This window comes from Magnolia sinica, chromosome 12 (genome assembly GCF_029962835.1).
Source record: "Magnolia sinica isolate HGM2019 chromosome 12, MsV1, whole genome shotgun sequence".
Classification (NCBI taxonomy): Eukaryota; Viridiplantae; Streptophyta; class Magnoliopsida; order Magnoliales; family Magnoliaceae; genus Magnolia; species Magnolia sinica.
This window is the reverse complement of record NC_080584.1, coordinates 17846314-17870899: the sequence shown is the minus strand read 5'-3', so window position 1 is coordinate 17870899 and position 24586 is coordinate 17846314. Positions and strand designations below refer to the sequence as shown.

The following is a 24586-nucleotide window of genomic DNA, read 5'->3' as shown; positions in this document are numbered from 1 at the left end:
TTACATTATTCATATCCTTTTCTTCATTTACCTTGATCTTTTGTTCGGACATGTAATCATAAATAATTATATATATAAATATATATAAATATATATTTCTTTACTTATTTTTTGTTATTGCTGATTGTACTGATTTTAATAACAAATTAATAAAATTGGCAATCCAACTTTTATTTTAGTGTTATTTATCTATTATTGTATTACTGAAAAATCTAAATACCGCAATTACCGTTAAAAGAAAAATTCTTAACTTAAGGTAAAAAGATCTCATTAAACAACTAATTATTCCATTCAAAATCAGCTGCTTGGTGCAACCTTGATTTGGTACATGGGGTTGCAAGTATTTGATCGATCTCAAGTTGCAACTCTGACACGCCAAAAACTATTCTAAACAAGCACCTTTGACGAAATATAAACAGTTAATTAACAGGGGTGGCCTTTTGTAGAATTGAACTAAAACACCTCCACGCGGATCATCACACCGATTTAGAACTCAGGTGGGCCTCACATTTAGAAACTACATACAATCAGGTATAAAACCTATGGTGGCCTACCTGAATTTCAAAACAGCATGATTTCGGATAGATGACATGTACTAATCGTGGTGGGCGCCACACTCAACCAATGATAGCTGTCCCATCCTAAAGCTTCCCTGCACTGTGGCTCACATGAGTTTTAGACAGCCTGATTTCTAAATCCAACGGTTGAAATGAAGTAGAACACCTGATGGACGGAGTGGATCACATGTAAGTTGTGCTCCATGTGCAACCGTTTTAGTAGTAGGCACGCCCCACGTGTAGTCAGGCTAGCACGGTTTGCAATTCTTCGAGAAGTTATTCGATACGACATATACATCTGACATTTGATCCGCACCACTCAGAAATTGCATGCTGAGCGTAAATAACTCCAATTAAACCGTCTGAATTGTGTAAATGGCTGTAATTAAGTCTCAGTGCCAAACTCATATTAATTGAACAATCCTAACCTCTGATTTGTGGACACCTGTTTGTTGGAAAAAGACCACTGCAAAATTTTCATTTTTCAACCGTCCAAATAATATTCACTAATTCGACAGTCCGACAGTCAGACAATGAAATAAACCCACATTTTGGTTACTACCACATGTAATCGGGGGCCCACAATCTGAACGGTTCAATTCACGTAAGCAACCTCTTAAGTGATTTCTAGGTATCTGCGTATCATCCATCACACTCCGTCGGAGTATCATAGATTTTTCTCTTTATCAAAATTTCAGAACCCAGTCTAAGTGAAGAAAATTCGTCGGATCGAACTTCATCTTTCCTTTTTCCCCCTTTCTGTCTTGGATCTGAAAGTGCCCGATTTCATTTTCTCGGATTCCGAATTCTCAGGCCGATCCCAGAATCGATTATTTTTCAAATCTGTTTTCAGGGAAATGATTTTTGAGTGAGGGAAGCAGCTGGAGAAGAAAACGATGATGAGGAAGGGGATTTTCGACGGATTACCTGTTTCTGATGAGAAATCTGTAAGAAATTTTCCATTTCTTGATATTTTTCGGTAATTAGGGTATTTCTGGCTGGAATATCTGATTGAAAGGAATGTAACTGTAATGAGGTGTGCTTCTCATTAATTGTTTTTTCTTTTATTAATTTTTTTTAATTTTTAATGAGAAATGCTCAGATACAACTGGTTGGATGATAGGTTGTTGTTCACCAGTGGATAACTTCCAACCTGTTATGCATGTCCGACATCCACCCGTCCAATAGGCTGGCCCCACGATGAGGATCGCCTTGTACAAAATTCAGCACTGTCGACTCATCGGGTGGGCCACACCATAGAAAGTAACGTATTTCCGATGATAAATTATGAAATATGAGCATTGTCCGCCTGATGAGTGGATGAGGTGATTTTTGCACAAGTTGATCCTTGTGGTGGGGCCAACCTATTGGATGGTTGGACGAGTGAGTTGCTGTCCACCCAGAGAATTAACTTCTAACATGTTATCTGTGTGCAGCATCAAACCCGTACAATTGGTTGGCCCCACCATGAGGATCACCTTGTGTAAAAATCAGCCTCGTCCACTCATCGGGCTGACTGAACTTGTTTTTTTTTTTAAAATATCAGTGGTACTTTATTTTCTATGGTGTGGCCTGCCAGATTAGTGGATGGTGCTCAATTTTGTACGAGGTGATCCTTATGGTGGGGCCAGCCTATTGGACAGGGTGGATGTCATGGGCACACGATCGCTAGGAAGTTATCCATTGGGTGGATGGCGACTTTCTAGTCTAACTGGTTTGATGTGGGCGTTTCTCTCTTTTAGGTTATTATTATTAAATTCATCTCCTTTTTTATTCATTGGATCATTGCACAAGCTAGAGGTGTACACGAGTCGAGCTTTCCCAACTTGGCTCGACTCGGCCAGCAAGATACCCCAACTCAAAGTCGGCTCGGGTTGGTTCGGCTAGCAGCTCGGGCTAGTTCAAGCCAAGTTCAAGCCAAGATCGAGCCGAGTTCGCCTGTGCAGCATTTTCACAAACACATGGACTGCACCTTCAAAATCCCACTGTATGTAAAACAACAGTAGTGGTTTTACAAGTATTTCATCAAACACCTTATAAGCAATATAAAAATCAAGAAAAAAAAAAGGGTATTTGCTTCATATACATACCTTCCTTGCCAAAGTAACCGAGTCACCGAACTGGTTCGATCCGAGTTTGATTCGAGTTGGGTTCGATCCAAGTCGAGTTGAGCTCGGGCAAGCTCGAACTCGGTTCAAAATTTTTTCGAGCTAAAAAAATCAGCTCGATTCGGCTCGAACTCAGTTTCGAACCGAGTCGAATCGAGCTTTTTAGAGTCGAGTCGAGCGAGCTAGCCGAGCTAACTCGGTTCGTGTACAGTCCTAGCACAGGCCAATACATGTTGAGTGGTGTTGGAACGTTAGGAGGATTCTTAGGGGCTAGCCTGTTTTGCTTTGAAATGATGCGTCTTTGAGGGTGTCATAGAAAAGGTCACTATATGGTGGCAATAGATGCAACTTTAATGGCGATCCGATTTTACACTCATGATGAAATTAAAAGAACTGCAAGGGCGTTAAAGGAGTGACAAAAGGATTTCTTTAGTCGGTTGATGGTATGAGAGCTTGGTTCTTAGAGGAAATGCAAAGACGTTGACTGGAAAGAGGAATTTATGGGTCTTTTTTTTTGGGGGGGGGGGGAATGTAATGTAAGTTTATTAGCACTGAAAAAAGGATGAAAGAAGCCGGCCTAGGAGGATGGAATGATGTAAGGTCATTCACCATCACCTCAACCACAAGATTACACTGCGTTAACCTAGGCATCTATGAGAACATCTTTCTTGCTGATATTTTACTCAATTGCCCAAGAAATGACTTTACACTTGGCCCTAAGAAAGAAATCCCCACTAGATACATATCTATTGTGGAAAGAGCAAAATATTGTTGAAAGTGCAATTATTTTGCTCTTTCCACAATGACCAAATGAGGGAGAGAAGGACTTTTCTTCCAAGCAAGATATTAATGCGGGGGCATTTTTACACTGGGCTTGAGTGGGGTGGCCTATGGGATGCGGGGGCATACTATTAGGGTGGGTGGCTCGCGAAACTCATGGATTTGGGGCCCGTGTGAGGCGTGACCCATGGATTTGGGGCTCGCGAGGGGGCTGAACCCATGGATTTGGGGCCCACGTGGAGGGTTCGGTCGATGACCTAACCCATGGATTTGGGACTTGGGCTATGAGATAAAAGGGTTTAATTCGCCATGCTCTATTAGTTCGAGCTTTTAGAGCAAGTGGTTAATTGTCCTGCATCAAATATGGTCTCCAACCACGTCAGACATGACCCATTGCATACAAAAAAGGAATCTATAGGTCATACAAGCGAGGGACTTCATGAAAGAATTACCATGCTAGACATGACTGGTTGCGTACATAAAAGGTCTAGAAAATCTGTGTAAACCCTAGAAGCAACCATGAAATGGATGAGAAGAAATCTATAGGCCATACAAGCAATTAGAATCACTTTAAGATTCAAGTTCAGTAGAAATTAGAAAAGCAGAGGTGGAGATTAAATGGTTTCAATGGTCCAAAAGGGCTGTGGCTTAAAGAAGGGACAAGAACATGAGATTCTTCCATGGGATAGCAAATGAGTTTAGAAGAGCAAACATAGTTAATAGCTTGGTTGTTAATGGTAGGAGGGTCCAAGGGAGGAGGGAAAGAAGAAATCTGTTAGGATATTGTCAAATTTTTTTAAAATCTTTTATTTGAAGGGTTCCAATAGTTTTATTCAAAAAGCCAAAAAGGATACAAAAGGATGACAAGTAGCCACCCATAGAGAAAAGGCCCCAAGATCCCCTGATTACAATTCCTTTAAACCCCCTTGAATATTAGATGCTTGAGCTCACTCGACTATGGATCTATTAATTTTGAAAAAAAAAGAACTACCTGGAGTGCTTGATTTGTCGTGGAACACTCTATTGTTGCATTCCAGCCACATTGTCCACAAAACGAATGTTCTCCACAACTTCTTCCTGCTTTTTCTATGCTTGCCTCCACCATGCTAAGCCCTTAAGAAATCAACCATGGATTAGTGTGACCCGGCTCTCCTAAAAAAGGGATATTGTTCTGCCAAATAGCCGCAAGAATGGATGTTCTCCACAACAATGTCCTTCTTTTGCTACTCTCGTCTCTACCATATAATCTTCAACGATGGAAGTAGTCAGTTTTTATAAAAAGGCTTTTGTCTAATAAGGCATGCAATAGGTTGAACCTTGAAATACCCAATTCATGTAGGTTACAACCAAGGAAGCAATTGTCTTGAACATCTGATTGGAGAAGAAGAGGTTAAAAAGCTGTGTGGAAGTTTGGGAGAAATAAAGCCCTTATTTTGGACAATTTCCTAATCGCTTTCTTCTGGGAGTTTTGGAAGTAAAAGGGGAGCTAATGGATTCCGTGTTAGGATTCTACACGAGAGTGGGTTGTTTAGAGAATTGGAGGTGTACTTCATTGTGTTATTGCCGAAAAAAGAGTGCTTGGAGTTTTAAGAGATTTTAGGCTGAATCTGGCCGATAAGGTTGCTTGGTGGTTCTTGTAAAAATTTGGATAAGGTGCTTGCTTCCAGGCTCAAGCAAAATTTGGATAGTGTGATTTCTACTTCACAAAGGGGCTCATCTTTTCGGGAGGTAGATTCTTGTTGGGGTACTCGTGCTCATGAGTGTATAAATTCTAGATATAGAGAGGGAAGACTGGGGATTATATCTAAGTTCAGTATGTAGGCGGCATGTGATCATTCAAAATGGGAATTTCCTGAATATATGCTCCAATGGATTTATTGGAGAAAGCTGGATGGTTGAATGTGTTGGGTTTGTGTATTATCTGGTCATAATGCGAGCCCTAAGAATTCTTCAAAGGCTCAAGGAGTCTTATACAAGTGGATCTCCTTGTCGAAGAAAAATGTTGGACAGTGCATGTGATCAGAGGTCTCATTAGTGGTTTTTCGTTGGGAGGCTTGGGCTTAATTGTTCCCATCTGCAAGATGCAATATGCTACCTGTTTTTTTTTTTTTTTTTTTTGAAAGATGATACTTTTATTAAAAGAAAGGAAGGAAACAAAAACAAGGAAACAAACAAACAACCAAAAAAGCAACAGGGGAAACCAAAGGAAAGAAAAAAAACAGAAAGAAATACAAAAGCTGCAGCCAAAACCCAAGGGAAATCCAGAAAGACTATGGTGCCCTATCTCTAAAGAGGACTAGCACTCAGGAAAACACCTCCGCAGCTGAAACCGAACTATTCTTGAAGCAAAGGTTATTGCATTATGCTCAATATGGTACCTTCTAATGCAAGCGTGACCAAAGTATTAAATCACAAGGAGATTATTCAGTGTTTTGAAGCAATTTTAGGTTAGAAGCTTAATATTCAGAAAGAAAATTCCTGGGGGTCTGTTGGGTGAAGCAGGGATCAGTTGTTTGACAACAATGTTTGGCTGCAAAGTGGGGTGTCTTCCCTCTTAGTATCAGGGCCTTTCCTTGTTGAGTGTGAAAATAGGTAAAAAAGTAGGCTCTGGTATAAAGTTTTGGAAAGAGTAGAAGGGAACTTTCGGTGTGGAACAACAAATTTTTAATTTTGGGTGTCAAGTTTCTCTCATTAAGGCTGTTGTGTCTCATATTTTGGCTTTCTTTATGTCTATGTATAATTGTCCAAGTTTGGTTATGTGCAGACTGGATTGCAAAAGGATTTCCAATGGCAAGGAAATGCTGATAAATATATATTTCATTTGGTGAAATGGGACAAAGTGTGTGTGTGCTGCTAGAAGCTAGGGGTGTGGGTTTAAAAGAATCTCAAGGTATTAACAGAGACCTTTCGGATATCTCGTGCTTGGAAAAGCTTAGGTGGGATTTTTTATGAAGAGGCATGGAGAATACACCGAAATTTCATGTTATGAATTGATAGGTGTGCAAACTGTACAGAGAGGGAGGAGTCAGGATTAGGAGGTTGGAGGGGGTCAACGAAGCATTGTTGGGAAAGTGGTTGCTGAGATTTGGTAAGGAGGCAGGAAGTTTGTGGAGAAGGGTGATTTAATCAAAATACAAAGTTAAAAGAGCGGGGATGGTAGGTGAAGGCTTCTTCCTTGTATTGGGCCTTAGGAGTTTGGAGAGTGGTGGACCGCATGGCGACAAAATTCAGGGAGGGGGTTGGGTTTTCTGTCAGGGATGGTGAAAGGGCTTGTTTTTGTAATGATGTTTGGATAGGAGAAGAATCTCTTCAAGATGAATTTCCCAGGCTAGCAAGGGTTGCTTCGGTCGGCAGGCTCTTAGTGGTGAGAAGTTCATCAAAAGTGGGAGGGGAGTGGGTGTGGTCTTCATCTTTTAGAAGGAATCTGAAAGATGAGGAGTCGGAGAAGTTTCTTAGGGTAACTGCCAAGTCCAAGGCTTTAGCCTAACTATTGATAAGGAAGACTATACTTTGGAAGTTGGTGAAGTTTCTCGGTTCTCTGTCCAATCCTTTTATGGGATCAAGCCAAAGGAGGTATCAGACTTGGCAGTGTCGGAGTTTGTATGGCATCATGGGGCTCCCTTGAAGGTGGGCAAGAATAAGGTGCTCACTATCGACAACCTTCAAAAGAGGGCAATGGCCATTCCCAACGTGCGACCTATGTGTCAAAGGCAATGCAGAATTGGTAATCACTTATTTATCCAGTGCCCATTCGCTAGGTCTATATGTGGGGAAGGTTCTTCGGAGTTTTTAATATTCCATGGGTGATGCCATGTACAATCGAAATCTGTGGGCTCTATGGGGTGAAAGAAACAATCAGTGCTTTAGGGATAAAAGCGGGTCAGCCTATAAGGTGTTTGAGTGAGCAAAACTAGATGGGTAGGAATGGGCTTCTTCTAATCTTAAGGTTGATGTAGATTGCTCCTTTTAGCCTTTTGGAGGCTCTCCTTTGTAGTTGCTATGCAGGTTTGGGAATGAAGTGGTTGGGTTTTGGAAGGAAGTAGTGATCTCCAAATACTGGGTGGGGGAGGGAGGGTGCTTTACTGGAGAGGCTTTGCAATATAGAGCATCTAGTATGTGGAAAGCAGTTTTTGAGGATAAAGAGATTTCCCAAAAGGAAATTATTTTGATGCTGGGATTGGATCCATATCAATTTTGGTAAGATAAGTCACAACAGGCCTATCTGTCAGGAGCTCCCCTATGTATTCTATTGAGTCTCAAAGAGGGGCAATGATTTCTCAGTGACATATGGTACGATTGGGGAAAGACTGGTATGCACACCGTGCTTTAGACAGAATCTTGCGGAACATAAAATTTTTGGATTTTGTTTGCGCACTGTGCTTTAGAAGGTATCAGGGACCTCCCAGAGTTACGGGGAATTGGGCGGGCGGTTTGTAAAGGCAAGGTGCTAGCTATTGATCATCTCAGGCATAGGGGTTGGCAAAGACAACGTGCTAATTGTTGATCTTCTCAGGCATAGGGAGCTGTCTCTGTCTATAATTAACAAAATTTCCTTGTGTTCGAGGAATGGAGAATCTGTTGATCACCTACTTTTACATTGTATTTTCTAGTGAAATTTGATGGGGATTCTTGGATTTTTCATATGGCTTGTGCAATGCCTCGTTCCATTCCTGAGTTGTTCCAAGAGTGGAAGTGTGGCAAAAGGGGAAAACCTTAAAAGCCTTAATTGAGGATCTCTTTGAGAAGTTTTATTGTAAATTTGGAAAAAGAGGTACCACAGAAATTTAAATAACAAGGCATAATCGCCAACCCCAATTAATTGGGATTAGGCTCAGATGATGATGTCATAGTTGCTGGTTGTGTTGTCAAGCCAAAAGTTAAAAATGTTAGGTGGTTGAAATGTATTTGGGGGATTAGAGTGGGTAGTTCTGTGTCTCAGGGCTGGTTGGTGGTTATTCTCCAGGTGGAACGATTTCTCATTGTCTGATTTATTTAAAAAATTTTCTGCCTTATCTGAATTCTGCAGGAAAAAATTGACTTAAGCATGAGATATTTTTGGATTTGAAGTCCTTTGCATAGTTGATCCTGCCTTTGCTGTAATGATATTACTATTGCATGGATATGTTATGCTATGACTAATTGACTACTGGATACTTAAAAAAACTCTTGTATACTTAGATAAGGGAACTCCAGAGTACCGAGTTTTGAACTCTTAAATTTAGAACCAGCCAGTAGTTGGTAATGTTAGAAAATTAAAACTTTTCTTCTACCCTCAATTTGTAAGAATTTTTTTTTTTTTTTTTCCTGCTGGTTTGTGCAGTTCCTGAGAGAAGAGCTGTCAAAAATAGATGAAAGCTGGACAGCTGCACGTTTTGATTCCTTGCCTCACGTTGTCCATATTCTAACATCGAAGGATCGTGAAGGTGAAGTCCAATTTTTGAAGGAGCAGAGTGATATTATTGAGGATGTTGTGGATGAAGTTGTGCACGCATATCATGGTGGTTTCAACAAAGCAATTCAAAATTATTCCCAGGTATGTTATACTTTCATTGAGTTTCTATTCTCTCTTGTTTCTTGCATTTGGGAGATGAAGTTGGCTGATCACAGAAAAGATTTGAAATGTGTGATTGCTGTACATTCCATTTAGGGCATGCTTAGATTTGTTGAAACATGAATTGAGGAAACGACATTTTTGTGGAAACACTATTCTTTTTTGAAATGTAAGAAATTTTATTGAAAAGCTGCCTTAGGAAACAAAGGCAGAAAAGAATACAAAGCATTTACAGGCCCACGAGGGCAATAAGATTACAAGTGTCCAAATCACTAAATCGGAATGCCTACTCGACTACCCAAGAGACAATCTTGCCAACTACCATCCCCATAGGCCCAAATCTGTTCTCAAAGCAGCGATTGTTCCTCTCGCCCCATATAGCCCATGATCAGTGTTTCAAATAGCGCCCGTAGCGTAGCGGTAGCGTACGCTACGTAGCGTAGCGTGGCCGTAGCGCTACGTAGCGTCCCAAATAGCGTAAATCCATACGTTACAGCTACGTAGCGCGTAGCGTCTGTAGCGTAAGCTACAATGTATTTTTTTGCTAATTTTTTTTTTTTCACATTTTCTTTGTTTTTAATGTTGAGGAATGTGACACTTATATTATACTTGATACTTTTAACCTATGAGATTTTTATTTCTTTTCATAATTGTGATTTGTGGTTTCAATTAGACATTATTAATTAAAGTGGTTTGCTTAGAAAGTTGTTGATGTGATAATTATTTGATTTGGCTTATATATGTGGATTGGCTTTTGATAAATGATAACTAATAACTTTTTTGAACATGCTTAGAATTGATAAAATGAATCATCTTTTAGGCATTTATATATATATAAAAAAAATTTCACTATTTATTATATTTATCCTACTTTTAAATTAAAAAAATAGAAGTATCATGTAGCTTACACTACACGCTACGTATTTACGCTACACGCTATAGAGGGCTGAGAGCTACGCATCACGCTACCGCTATTTAAAACACTGCCCATGATGTAGCCACAACCACCAACTGCCACACCACCTTCCCATCTTTATCCACTTTGCCCTCATGTCACGTGGCCAAGAAGTCTAGCATCAATCCTGCACCACCCAATGGATATTGAGGGTCCATAAGAGACACTCCAAAATCTTCCTCACAAACGGACAATGAAGGAATAAGTGATCCACCGATTCAACATCCCTCATACACACAACACATATGTTAGGGAGCTCTTAATGAGATTATCCATAGTGAGCACCTTAGTTCTGAAGGTCGACCAAAGAGGATTGAATGAGTATATTGTAGAAGGACCGGACCAAAAACATCCCTGAACTATTAGCACACCACACCACTGAATCTTCCACCAACAACCTTGGCATGACAGACTTAAGGCTTTCTGGAAGGCTGATGAAATCAACTACTTCCTCATCATGAGGACCCATCTGGCAAGGAGGCGTCCACACCACCTCATCACCGATCTAGGAATAACAAAGAGCAATTGAAATATTCCCCTCTAGCTTTATAATGGCTAACCTGGGGAATACCTCCTTTAACGCACAACCACTTAACCACATATCTTCCAAAAAATGGATGTGACTACCAATCCCACAGAAAATGATGCTCCTTCCTTAAACTTGGGGGCTATCGAGAGAATAGCCCTCCACAATCCAGAAGCTTTGTATTGTGACCCCCCCCCCCCCCCCCCCTCGATAAGTCTTGCATTTAATAGCCGTCGCTTCTCTCTAGATTCTACCTCCCTCTGTAGCAAATTGCCACATCAACTTCCTTAACATTGCTTGATTCACGGAATCCAAAACCCTCGACCCTGCTCCCCTCGTCCCTCTTTTGAAATCGTCTTGCACACCTCCTCCCATCTCGGGAGGTGGAATTTCATTTTCTTCTCCGCACTACTCCATAAGAAGTCTCGCCTAAGCTTTTCTAGCTTATCCAACACGGATTGATGGCATTTAAACAGAGACATAAAATAAAGAGGCACATTTGAGAAAACTGCCTTTATCAGCGTCAAGCAACCTCCCAACGAAAAATAGTAGCTCTTCCATCGAGAGAGCTTCCTTTCAATTCTTTCAGCTACCTTGTCCGAAAGATGACTTGTGGGCTTATTAATGGAAAAGGCAGGCTAAGTTGAAGGAAAACACCCAACTCCACAACATAAAGTCTCATCTAAGCTATGCACTTCCTCATCGGGCATCTGAACACCAATCATTCCACATTTCGTGGAATTCACCTCGGGGCTTGAAATAATTTCAGAACATTTCCAAAACCAATAGTTTTGATGGTCAACTAAAGAGGATTGGCTAAGTATACTGTAGAATGATCGGATTGAAAACCTCCCCGAACTATGAGTATGCCACGCCATTGAATCTTCCACCGTGTTAGCCTTGGCACGACAAGCTTAAGGCTTTCCAAAAGGTGAATGAAATCTACTTCGTTGTCATTACGAAGACCCCTCCATCAAGGAGGTGCCCACACCACCTCATCACCGATCTAGGAATCATAATGTGCAATTGAAATATTCCTCTCTGGCACAATAATGGCTAACCTAGGGAATACCTCCTTTAACGCACAACTGCCTAACCACAAATCTTTCAAAAAATGGATGTGGCTACCATATTCCATAGAAAATGACATTCCTTCCTTAAACTTAGGGGCTACCAAGAGAATAGCCCTCCACAATCCAAAATCTCCATATTGTGACAAATCCTTGATCCACCATCCCCCCTGACAAGTCTTGTATTTACCAGTTGTCACTTCTCTCTAGATTCTACCTTCCTCTATAGCAAACTGCCACATCAACTTCCCTAACAGTGCTTGATTCATGGAATCCAGAACACTCCCCATTTTGAATTTTTTTTCTCTCCTCTACACTGCTCCATAAGAAGTCTCACATAAGCTCTTCTAGCTTATCCAACACAGATCGAGGGCATTTAAACAGAGACATAGACTAAAGAGGCATATTTGAGAAAGCCATCTTTATCAATGTCAAGCGACCTCCCAACGACAAGTGGTAGCTCTTCCATTTAGAGAACTTCCTTTCATTTCTTTCAACCACCTTGTCCCAGAGATTTCTCGAGGGCTTATTATAATGGGCAAGCCAAGCTAAGTCGAAGGAAAAGACCCAACTCCACAACCAACAGTCTCTGCTAAGCTACGCACTTCCTCTTCGGGCATTTAAACACCAAGCATTTCACATTTCGTGGAATTCACCTTCAGGCCTGAAATAATTCGAAAACATTTCACAAATTTCTGCAAATTGTCCACCTTTGTGACCCTCGCTTTGCAAAGAAAGGATGGTATCATCCGTGAACTAAAGATTGGATATCAGGTTTCCTACTACGACAACCTTGAACCTCCAAATCAGACCAATTTCTTCACCTCTTTTAAGCAGTTTGCTAAGTGCCTTGGCCACAACCACAAACAAGAACGGGGAGATCAGATCTCCTTGGCGCAACCCCTAGAGGCCTTGAAGAATCCTTTTGGAGAGCCATTGACTAGTATCAAAAAGGAAGCCAAACACACACATTCCTTAATCCAGCTTCTCCATTTCCAACTGCAACTAATCTTGTCCAACATGTAATCTAGAAATCTCCAATCGACTTGGTCATAAGCCTTCTCAATTCCTAACTTACAAACCACCCCTGCCTTGCCATCCCTGTGTCTCGAGTCTATACATTCTTGCACTAGTGGCGCACTATCCAATATCTGTCTACTAGGTACAAAAGCACCTTGATTTATGGTACAATGCTTGAAAGAACGCCTCAAAATCTAGAAGGACCTTTGCAATGATTTTGTAGGGCCCCCTAAAAGGCTTATTGGTAAAAAATCTTTCAAAATCTTTGCTCCTACCTTCAAAATAACTGTAATAAAGGATGCCCCCATCTCCCTCGACAGACAACTCCTTTCGAAGAACTCCGATACAAAGTTTACAATGTCACTTTTGACTTCATTCCAGAACACTTGATAGAAAACCATCGGGAAGCGACCTGGCCCAGGAGCCTTATCCCCTTCAAGGGAATCCAGAACAGTTTTCACCTCTTTTGTGATCGGCCTCTCAAGGGAGTTGGCTTGAAAGGCAAATAAACTTTTGAACTCTAAGTTGTCTTGAAAGAGGCCATTTCCACCCATCATTTGTGAGTAGATCCTTGCAGAATTGGACAATCGAACTTTGTAGATTTGTGATTTCTCTTCCACCCGCTTGCCATTCACAACAATGTAGAATTGGACAATCGAACTCCATTCTCCTAGCTTTCTCATCTTTTGATATCATACCCCCTTCCTCCTTTATTTCTAACTCCTGGAGTTCTTTAAGGATAATATTTGTCTCTGCCGCCTGACTCCCTAGGAGCTCCTTCTTCCATTCCTTTAGCTTTCCTTTCAAGATTTTTAACTTTTGGCTCAATCTAAAACCAACACATCCTTCCGCCTAGAAGGAGACCCACCAATCCTGAACCAACTTGAAGAAGCTCTCCACCTCCAACCACCTCAAACCAGAAAGGTCGCAGGCCGCAATTCTCAACCTCGTATTCCAGAAGTACCAGTCCGTGATCTGAGACTGGTCTAGATAAACCGATCTGCTTGGAGGAAACTTTTCAATCCACTCCACAGAAACCAAAAAACCTATCAAGACAGAGAAATAGTAGGTCTTTCTTGACCATTTGTCCAAGTGAAGGAAGGGCCCTCCATCAGAAGATCTACCATATCATTCCGTTGAACTTATTCTGAAAAGTCTCTCATGTTGCTAGTAATGTGGCTCCCATTCAACTTCACGAAAGACATCTTGATGACATTGGAGTCACTACCCACACACCATGGCATTGATCACCTCTCCCGGATGGAATCTAATTCTTCCCACAATAACGATCTTCGGACAACCTGACACAGCCCATAATCCAATGTAAACATCCATCAGAATCCTGATGCAATTTCCTTAAGAACGTCTATAACAGTGAATGGACTAACCCAACATTCTTCCTTGCTCCATATGTTCTTGTTCCAAGCTACAATAGTTCCTCCAACATAACCAATCACATCCAACACAATCCAATCCTTATGTTTAACCCCCAAAATTGAGTCCAGCATCTTACTGTCGAATGACTGCAACTTCATTCCTGAAAAGAAAGCAACTGAACCTTCATCTTCTGATAAACGTCCTTGACTTGCATCCGTTTATCCTTGCACCCCAGGCCCCTGACATGCCATGAGAGGATCTTCATTGGACAACTAGCTTAGCCCCTCTTGGAAGGATAATTTTCCTTGTTTGATTTTACAAATTCCTTGGTACTTAGTTTTCATTTTGAGCCTAATTTCAAGGAAATTGTCCTCTTTTCATTTCCTTACCCAAACTTAAGAGACAATTATGAAAAATTGGAGAAATAAAAGGGAAACAACCTCCTCTCTATAGGTTAAAAACCTCGTCTGACTATGCATTCTCCCATGGGGGCATGAGTGTTTGCTGACATGGATGGATGACCTCATACGGATGAGACCCAGCTCGTCCATTAGGTTCCCCACCCCCTTGTTAGGTCTTGATCTCGAACATCATAGTGATCCCAAGCTGATGTGGCTATCACCATTGGAAACAATGTAAAATCTGCCTAACACCTCTAAATTCATGTACTATGGTCCACCTGAGTAGTGTAAAATCTGCCTAACACCTCTAAATTCATGTACGATGGTCCACTTGAGTAGTGTAAAATCTGCCTAACACCTCTAAATTCATGTACTATGGTCCACCTGAGTAGTGATTTAAATATTGGTATTGACCCATGTATTGCACACCTGGGATACAAAAACATATCAATATCATATGGGAAATATTCCATGTGTCGCAAAATGTAACGCTATTTTTGGGAAACATTGGGAAATTGATCGAATTTTTCAATGAAATTCAGTGGATGTTAAAAAAGGCATTATTACACACAAAACTTAAAAGATCACAAAAAACAAGTACACAATAAGTTTCCTTTATGTAGGTCCTAAACTATTCATTGTTTGCATATGGATGCAATTATATCCAAAATCAGTTCACATAATTTGGGAACAACAAATAATATGATCAAATATTTTCATAAAATCTAATTATTTTTAAAATAAATATTTAAATAATAAATAAAAAATCGCTCATATTTTTATAATTTATACAATTTATTAGCACATTGAATGTATTAATTTAGTTGCATTAAATCTGCCTTGTAATGTACAGTGCATTTATTTTAAAAAATATTTTTAAATTATTTTTTTATAATTAGAAAATTTATTTTTGAAAATAAATAAGTGTGACTTATATTAAGATCAGCATACACTTATCAATATAAAAATATTAGGAACCTTCCGTTTTCATACTCAGAATTTCCATTAAAGCGCTGGATTACCTTTGGAAATTCCCAAATCCGGGATGGATCGATTGTCCTACCAATGCGGGCTACCAGCTTACTCATCAAATTCTTCCACTTTATTAGGACTACTAGGCTTGGAAATGGTTTCAAAATCTTTTTGAAATCCTCCCTTTTCAAAAACTCGCTCTTTTTTTAGTTTTTTCTATTTCTTTACGAGAATCTAGACGTACTAGGTTTGCAATTTTTAGAGCTCCCCAAGACAATAGAGCCATAATCGTGGGGAGGGTAATTCAAAGTACCCTTTCATTCCCTTGCTTCCGACCGTGTTGTAGTTCTCAATCATTTCATGGCTGAACCATGTACGATGGGGGGAGTGAATGAATAGGGAGGAAGCTTAGATAAGGGAATATGCTCTCGCATCGGTTTCGGCGAGTGTAGGGTACATAAGGCCTTTGTCACACTATGTGGTAGCAGCGGCGATTGGGATACCACCACGACCCATCCTTTTTTGATTCTCGCTCTTTGAACCCATCTTCTCTTAACGCAAGATTTGGCATAGGATTGTCATTTTGAATGGAAGGCTTTCTCTAAAATTGGCAGTTACCAATTAGTGGGTTTCCATGCTGTCCTTTAAAGAAACAACAATACTAACGAATTCCAAAAAATGATTCTCATTCTTAGGGGCCGCTTGGATGAGAATAAATGGAGGTAAATGGAAGTAATTATGATGTAGGACATGAAATTTAAACATGACGTGCGAGATTTCAGGCTTAAGATCACGTTAGTTCAGAAACAATTACACAAAAATTCCTCGTCCCACACAAAAGTCCAAACATTCAATTAAGGGGAATCTGCATGGGTTTAGGCCTACACAATCTATGACTAGATCGGTAAAATTATAGACCAAACGATGCTCAAAGGAAAATAGAAATCATCCACACATGCACAGTAATCAGCCCTTAATCCAAGGGATTCCCCAAGTTCAATTCAAGGAACCCTAGGGTGAGAAAAGGGGGCAAATAAATTAGGGCTAATGCAAGCTAGGGTTAGGGTTTATGAAATAGGAATGAAAAGAGGAAACCAAGAGGAAAACCTGACCCAAAGAAAGCTCCCGCGTGCAGACGGTGACCCGGGGCTGACGCACGTGCGCAGGTGGGCTAGCCGCACGTGTGATGGAAACCCGCCTTCCTGAATTGACACCTAGGCCTTGGTCGGCCAGGGGAGGCCTCCAATCCCTCCAAGTTTGACGACGATCCGGCGTACGGTCGCGGTGTGGTGTTTCGTCGAAGTTTCAGCCCTCCTACAGGTCCAGATTCTGGAAACTGACTGTAGGGGGATGAATGGCTGCAAAAGCTGAAAAATTCAAAGCAATGATGATGATAGAAGATGAGAGATATGGATGGGAGAGGGTAGGGATGGATGGGGATAGATGTGGCTTCGCACCACGGTAGTTAGCCATTCGAAAAGGGAGGGCTTCGCACCCACTTGAATTCTCCCACAACTCACGAAGAGAGCAAAAAAATAAAGCAAGAATTTTTATTAAGCTTAAATGAATTCAAAAGAACTATAAGGGATGCCTATTTATAGGGAAAACCCTATACCCCTAAACTCGCGCCATGTGCGCAACCTATTACTTGGTGATGAAGTAAACTAAATAAAAACTAAACAAAGAAATCTAAAGTGTTCATGATGTTCTAAATAACATAAATAAGCAAAACCTAAAATATGAACTTAATCTGACTAGTGGGCTCTGATCACGAGATCCCCTTGATGGGCTTTACTTGATTATCGGGCCTACTCCAAGGAACCAAAACTACGTCTTCTAGCTAGGGGGCCCTCCCTGGACGTCGTTATCGATCCAGATCGATGGTGGGGCCCTCCTTTGTGTGTAGGGGAAGGCGGCGTGCAAGTGCGTGCGTGTGATGTCCCCATCAAATTAAGAGTAAATGGAGGTAATTAAACACTAATTCCAGCACCTGAATTGAATTTACAGCAAGTTTACTGAATTTTCCTGCAATTATGCACAAAATCCAAGCTCTAAATCATGATTTCCAGCAAATCAATCAATTTCAACAATTAAAATGCCAGCGCGAGAGAAAATTCATTAACTTCAACAAAACTAGGGTTAAAAGCCCCAAAACTAGCAAATGATTCCCATCTTCTCTGAAGAAGACAACGAAACAACAGTTTACCATCTATCTCACTCACATGGCTGCAAATCAGTCCTTATTTGTCTTTACTGTATAATCTACACCATAGTAACTAGCTTTTTTTTATTTATGGAAATGTTGCTATTATGGTGCCACTTCATGAGCGCCCCTATTTCGGAAATTGAGCACTTTTTTTTTTTTTTTTTTTCTACACATGTGCTTACACCCCACACACTCACACCACAATAGGTACTCAAACCCATGACCTCGTGTTGAAGCTCTTGTTAGGATACCACTGAGGCATGAGTAAGGACTTGATGGGGACATCACGCGCACACGCGTATGCACGCCGCCCCTACGCACGTACGGAAGGAGAGGGAGGGCCCCATCGTCGATCTGGCTCAATGATGACATCCAGGGAGAGCATCCTAGTTAGAAGACGGAGTTTTGGTTCATTAGAGTGGGCTCGATAATCAAGTAAAGCCTATCATGGGATCTCATGATCAGGGCCTACTAGTCGAATTAAGTTCATACTTTAGGTTTTGCTTATTTATATCATTTAGAACATCATGAACGCTTTATATTTCTTTAATTGGTTTTTATTTTAGCTTACTTCATCGCCAAGTAATAGGTTGCGCACATGGTGCGAGTTTTGGGGTATAGGGTTTTCTTATAAATAGACACCCCTTGTAGTTCTTTTAATTCAATAAAGATGAATAAAAATTACTGCGTTTTCCTGCACATTTCCGAGTTATGAAAACCTAATTGGGTGCGAAGCCCTCCCTTCTTCGAAGGGCTAACTACCGTTGTGCGAAGCCACATCTATCCCGATTTGCCCCCACTTTCTTTCATCCATATTTCTCTTCTCGTACAAGCATTCCATCTACAAATCCATCAATAGTTGCAGCCGTTTTTCTCTCTACAACAAATTTTCAGAATCTGGCCCTACAGGAGGGCTGAAACTTCTGCGGAGCACCATGCATAAACCGTGCATCAGATCGAGTTGAAATTTGGGGGTTTTGGAGTCCATCCTTGGCCGACGGGGGCCAAGGTGGCCTTTTTCTAAATAGTGGGCCCCACACACATGTGGCTGTGATCACACGTACGTGCGTCTGGGCCATTGTTGTTGTTCGCGCGTGGGAACTGTCTTCCGGTTCAGGTTTTCTTCTCATTTTACCCTCTCATACCAGTTTTTCATAAACCCTAACCCTAGATTGCATTATCCTTAATTTGTTTGCCCCTTTTCTCACCCTAGGGTTCTTTGAATTGAAATTGGTGAATCCCTTGAATTAGGGAATGATTGCTGTGCATGTATGGATGATTACTGCTTATCTTTGAGCATCGTTTGGTTTGTAATTTTAACAGATCCAGCCCTAACATGTGTAGGCCTGGACCTGCATAGATTACCCTTAATTGAATGGTTTGGACTTTTATGTGGGATATGGAATTTTATGTGATTGTTTCTGAATTAGTATAATCTAAAGCCCGAGATCTTGCATATCATATTTAATTTTCATGTCCTGCATTAGGACACTATGGAAATTGAACACTTAACACAATGCCAGGGTTATCACTGACATCTGCCAATCATGGAACATCTATAGTATTAAGGGACCGTATGAATTACTTATATTGCTTTTTTCCCATGATATTCATTTAAATTCCTAATCAAATCCGGTTCAAAACCAAGTTGGTTTCACTGGTCGCCATTTCATTCCCCTAAAACATGAATATATTCTGGCGAAGTGGGAACCATGCACAATGATTTGGATCCAGTCAGAATGAGTTCATTCCCCAGCCGAGCCATGCTTCAAAACTGATTTTTGATTTCCTTATCTATGACCTGTTGCACTTTAGGGTGCATTGTGCTGAGTTCTCATCTAATGCTCTAGGAGCATGCTTTATACTGGTTTCATGATGTTGGACCCTAGAATTGCTACAGATGTGTTGACAAACATGGAAATCTCTGGTTTTGGTCTGGTAATGGACTTCTAATTTTGATAATAATATGATAGAAATTCTATCTAAGTTTCTCTTGATAGGGTTAAGGTAAGTGCTGACAATATTCAAATGAGAAGTAACTGGTGACACTTGACATTCATGTTCTATTGCTGCTTTCTTATTTTCTTTCAGATCTTGCGGTTATTTAGTGAATCTGCTGAAAGCATCACTGTCCTGAAGGTCGATTTAGCAGAGGCAAAGAAACTTCTTGGCTCCCGCAATAAGCAATTGCATCAATTATGGTATCGATCAGTGACATTGCGCCACATAATCTCACTTCTGGATCAAATTGAGAGCGTAGCTAAGGTTTGTTTCTTATGACCTTGGCTTTATTTGCATCCTGAGTTAAGCATGCATTTGCATTCACTGTTCATCCAGTAGTTTTAACACAATTTGTTGTGTAATTTTTAAGTTTGAACAATTGGCACATGAGAATTTATATTGAAGCTCTGATTCCAAAATTGATGTAGGAACCTTGCCAATCTACCATTTGAAGCCAACCTCAAATTGCTGCTAGAAGGGCTAAGATCACCACCACCACCACCACCATCATCAGTCATCACCATCTTCTTAAGCCTTTTCCCAACAAATTGGGGTCTGCTACATGAATCCTATTTCACCATTCACTCCATCAAGGGTCATGACTTTATTTAGACCATAGGTAGTCAAATCTTTTCATACTACTTCCACCCACATCCTTTTGGGTCTTCCCCTTGCCCTTTTAGAGACCTCAAGTTTTCCCAATTCACTCCTAATCAGTGCAATTCTTGGACTCCATTGCACATTACCAAACAATCTAGATTCTAAGTCTACTTTCCCTCATCTTATTACCTATTGGTGCTACTCCAAAGTTCCCTCAAGTGCATTTGTTTCTAATTCTATCCTTCCTCATCTTGTTACTCATCCATCTCAACATCATCATTTCATCTACACTCATCCTATGAACATGCTGTTCCTTAATTACCCAATGTTCTGCTCCATAAAGCATGGCTGGTCTTATAGCTATCCTATAAAATTTTCCTTTCAGTTTTAGTGGTACACGACGATCACATAAAATGCCAACAACACACCTCCATTTCTTCCACCTAGCTTGAATTCTATGGGCAATATCCTTCTCAATTTCTTTGCTTTCATGAATTAATGACCCAATATATCAAAAGTGGGCATTTTGTGAAACTTCTCAGTCAACAATCTTAACTAATTCCTCATTTCCACTCCCATTGTTGCTAAAATTGTGCTCCATATACTCTGTTTAGTCCGACTAATTTTATTCTAAAGCATCCATGTAAATCTAACTTTGCGTGTATGGCCTCTTGTCTTGTCAATCAAAACTATGTCATCTGCAAACAACATACACCATGGTTTTATTGTGTTTACTTGAAACACTTGACCACTTAATTATTAATTTTATTAAACAAGTTATTGTTTTATAATCTTTCTATCATACTAAATTTAAGAAAACTTTTGATGTTGTAAATTTTTTTGAGAGTTAGCAATCACTTTATTAGAAAAACTTGCAAGAAGCGAGCAAAGAATACAACACCCACAAAAAGAAAACAACTGAAGGAAGGCTGTAAAGGCCTAAACATAATGTGCCTAGCCCTCTAAGGAAGCTTGCACTCTCGAAATAACCTCTTCCGCCCTCACCGGAACATTTCTAAAACAACGACCATTTCTCGCCCCCCAAATAACCCAAAATACGGATGTAATGAACAATCCCCAAGTTGCTTTACCACACTTCCCAGCACAACTATCGTGCCAAGCCCAAAGAAGATCTTCCACCGAAGTCGGCGTCACCCAATTCATATGAAATAGAGATAAGAAATGATTCCACACCTTTTTGGCGAAGGGACAATGGATAAATTGGTGGTCGATCGACTCCCCGCAATTCATACACATGAAACAAAGTTGGGGAGAACCATGGCCCTTCTCTGTAAATTCTCAATAGTAAGGATCCTTCTGTAACAAACCAACCACACAAAAACTGCAACATGGGAAGGGTCACCATGGAGCATTCCAAACTTTGTAGTTCTGTCATGCCTTTGGGGGATTTCCTCGATCTAAAGCTTTGTTGTTCCTACTGCTATTGGGCGGTTTTGTTCTAACCCCAAACAAAAACCCCTCCATCCCACCTCCTCTTACCAAAATATCCTTGGCCCACTGGAACTGTTCTTCCGTGATTGGTCTCTTGTAACCTTACATTGCCCCCTCGTTCATCATCATCGAATTGCACAAATCATCTCGATCAACCACGACTCGCACTTTCTCAGCACAGAGGGGTAACCACTAGCGACACCTTTAGAAGTTCTTCCGTACACACCACAACGATTTGCATTTCCCCTTCTTCATTGGCAGACTCTCCTCCTTCGCAACCATAATGTCACGATCTTCATCACCCGCTATGTTGACATGAAGTTGTAGGGTTCCTTTGTCATCCGATTTCCTAGAGCCTGAGTTGAGGTTGGATTGAGAGGTTAAAGGCCCAGATGCTTTCCCGATGAATCATATCCAGGATCGAAAAAATTGAAACTTGCTTTCAAATGCCCTAAAAGGTTTGATTTTAAAAACAAAACCCCATTTGAACCATTGCACGTGACATTGGAAAAATCTTGTGCGGAGAAAAGGATTCCCGTGCTCGAGACACACGTGGCCAACGCATGAGCTAGAAATGCACCTCCGATATCTGTCCCACAAAATCACACTTTCTTGCACCACGTGTCCCACATCCGACGGCCCTCTTGATTTGCGCGACCACCTGTTGACACCCGCTGCCTCCCCCGATTCAAATTTCGAATTCAAATCCCTAGGAGAGGCGGATACAATCTCCTGTAGAGACCTGTCCTGACCTGAACTCCAATGCACCGCTTATTTCGTTGCTTTGACACCAGGTGGCAGGCTAGGATTAGGTTTGAATCTCGACCCTAGCACCGAAGGGTAGTTCAGGGCGGAATGTCTCCCCCATAACTCCCTCGGCACAACCCTCTCCACATGTTGCTATTGCTTCCTCTCCCCGGCCAACTACCTCCTTCCAGCCAATCCTTGTCTCCTAGCATCAGTGCTCTAGCAGAACATCTATCCCGCACACTTCCCCTTCTTGCCATTCGTGGAGAGATTCTGGCATGAGGATTCTCTCTCGATCTTGCTAAAGACCTCCCCACCCGACAACGGACAATCGACCAACATACCAAAAACTCCAAAGCCGATGGGTAATGACTGATTTATCTCTCTATATGCAGGCCCTCCCAGGCAAACCTAGGCGAGACCTCATGGGCAACCCCCGCTTCAAGTGGGTCCTTAAATCGCAAGGTCCCACAGTGGGCCCACCTCGTGGCCATTATGTATCTCACAGACCCCACCTCAGTGGGAGATATGGTGCATCCTTGGAATCACACCAAGATGCCCCCGCATCATCCACCTATGCCGGTGAGGAGACTCGAAAACTGGGCTCCCACTTTGATACCATTTTGATAGTGGATAATCGGTCAACACACCAAAAGCTCCAGAGCTGATGGGGAAGGACCAATTTATCCTTGTATGCAGGCCCTCCTAGGCAAACTTAGGCGAGACCTCCTTGTGGGTAACCCTTACTTCGCACGGGTCCCTGAATCGCATGGTCCTACATTGTGCCTCACCTCGTGGCCATTCTGCATCTCACAAACCCCACCTCGTGGGCCACCCCACCCCAGCATGGAGATATGGTGTATCTTTGGAATTACACCAAGATGCTCCTGCATCACCACTGCATTGGTGTAGGGCTAATAGATTCCTTCTGCACCCACATTGAAATTCTCCTATCTCCGATCAAAACCGACATTGAAGATGGGACGACCGTGTCTTTTCTCCTGTGAATTCGAGCCCTGATCACCACCAACTCCTCCCCCTTTACTGTTACAATCTCGATCTCGATTACATCTCCCGGACAAGACACGGTTGCTTGGAAGAATTCAGGAAACCAGAACTCCAACAACGGTACCCCCCAAATAAAAAGCCATGCATCCTCAACTCCGAAGACAGAGAAGTCTTCCCATATCCAGATTTGAGTAATAGGGCCATCTCTATGCAGGACACCCACCATGACAATGAGGTTTGCGTCCTCCTCAATGACATGATATATCTAGACCTCATTTAGACCAATGGGTTTCGATGAATACCGATCTAGTGCCAATTTGCAACATTCATCCAACCATTGTTCTAGATGAGGGATTGTGGCTCCTTCCCTAGTACAAGCGACAATCGAACGATGTAACCATTCGTAGGATTTGGAGATTGCTTCCTCCTTCATCCTCACTATCTTCTCTCCATTCACTATCTTCTCTCCATTCAGGAGATTTGAAGATAGAAGATTCCCCGCATCTCCACTTGCCTTTGGACCCTGCTTCTTATTTCCATCCGATGATTTTGCCCTGGACTCGTCAAACACCATATCATCCCTATTCGAAACCAATCCTGCGGATACTTCCCTGGAGAGGAATGTCGTTGCCATTTTAAGCACTTCCCTTCTGTGGCACATCTGATGTTGCCTTCCCTTACCTTGAACCCCCCATTTTAGCGTTCCTCTCCGGCCCATATCGGGCATGTTGTGCCTTCAGCTTCTTGCCCCCGAAATGCTCACCACGGAGCATCTTTACTGCCCGAGCTAGCTCCTCTTAAGAGCTCATCCTCACGAAAGCGAAGCCTTTGTATGCAGTTGTATATCTCTCTCAGCATGACAACTTCCACAACAGCTCCTGCTCTCCCGAACACCCTTGGGAAGTTGATGGGAAGCCATCCCTCCAGGAATCCTTCAACATACATCGTGAGGTACGCAGACAACACCTGCTTCCTTTCCGTCTTCTTTGCCGGAACTAGTTTTGACCTCCTCACCGTTTCCCAATTCTCATTGTCCTCCTCTTCCACTGCTCCTGCGTCTGCAGCTACTTCTGAACCTTCTCCGACGTTGTTTTTCCCTTTCCTAATCTGGTTGTCATCACCTCTCTCATGATTCTGTCTGAATGTATTGAAGTCCTTTGCGTGGGTTGCTGTATTCCGTCTCCACTACTCTCTCGCTTGTCATCTCCCATTACAAATATTCTCCTCAAAATGCTGATTTTCAACGTTCTCCCTC

At 41.6% G+C, this 24586-nt stretch overlaps 1 protein-coding gene across 1 annotated transcript in view; it reads left to right on the top strand.

The window, feature by feature from the left end:
* The first annotated feature begins 1268 nt into the window (after window positions 1–1268).
* The window catches only part of LOC131221042 (exocyst complex component SEC8), a 96071-nt gene continuing 72753 nt past the window's right edge, over window positions 1269–24586 (top strand). The window contains exons 1-3 of the mRNA XM_058216125.1: window positions 1269–1504; window positions 8766–8978; window positions 19615–19788. Coding sequence (XP_058072108.1) covers window positions 1454–1504; window positions 8766–8978; window positions 19615–19788 — 438 coding nt within the window. The 5' untranslated portion in view covers window positions 1269–1453. The remainder of the gene's footprint in view (window positions 1505–8765; window positions 8979–19614; window positions 19789–24586) is intronic.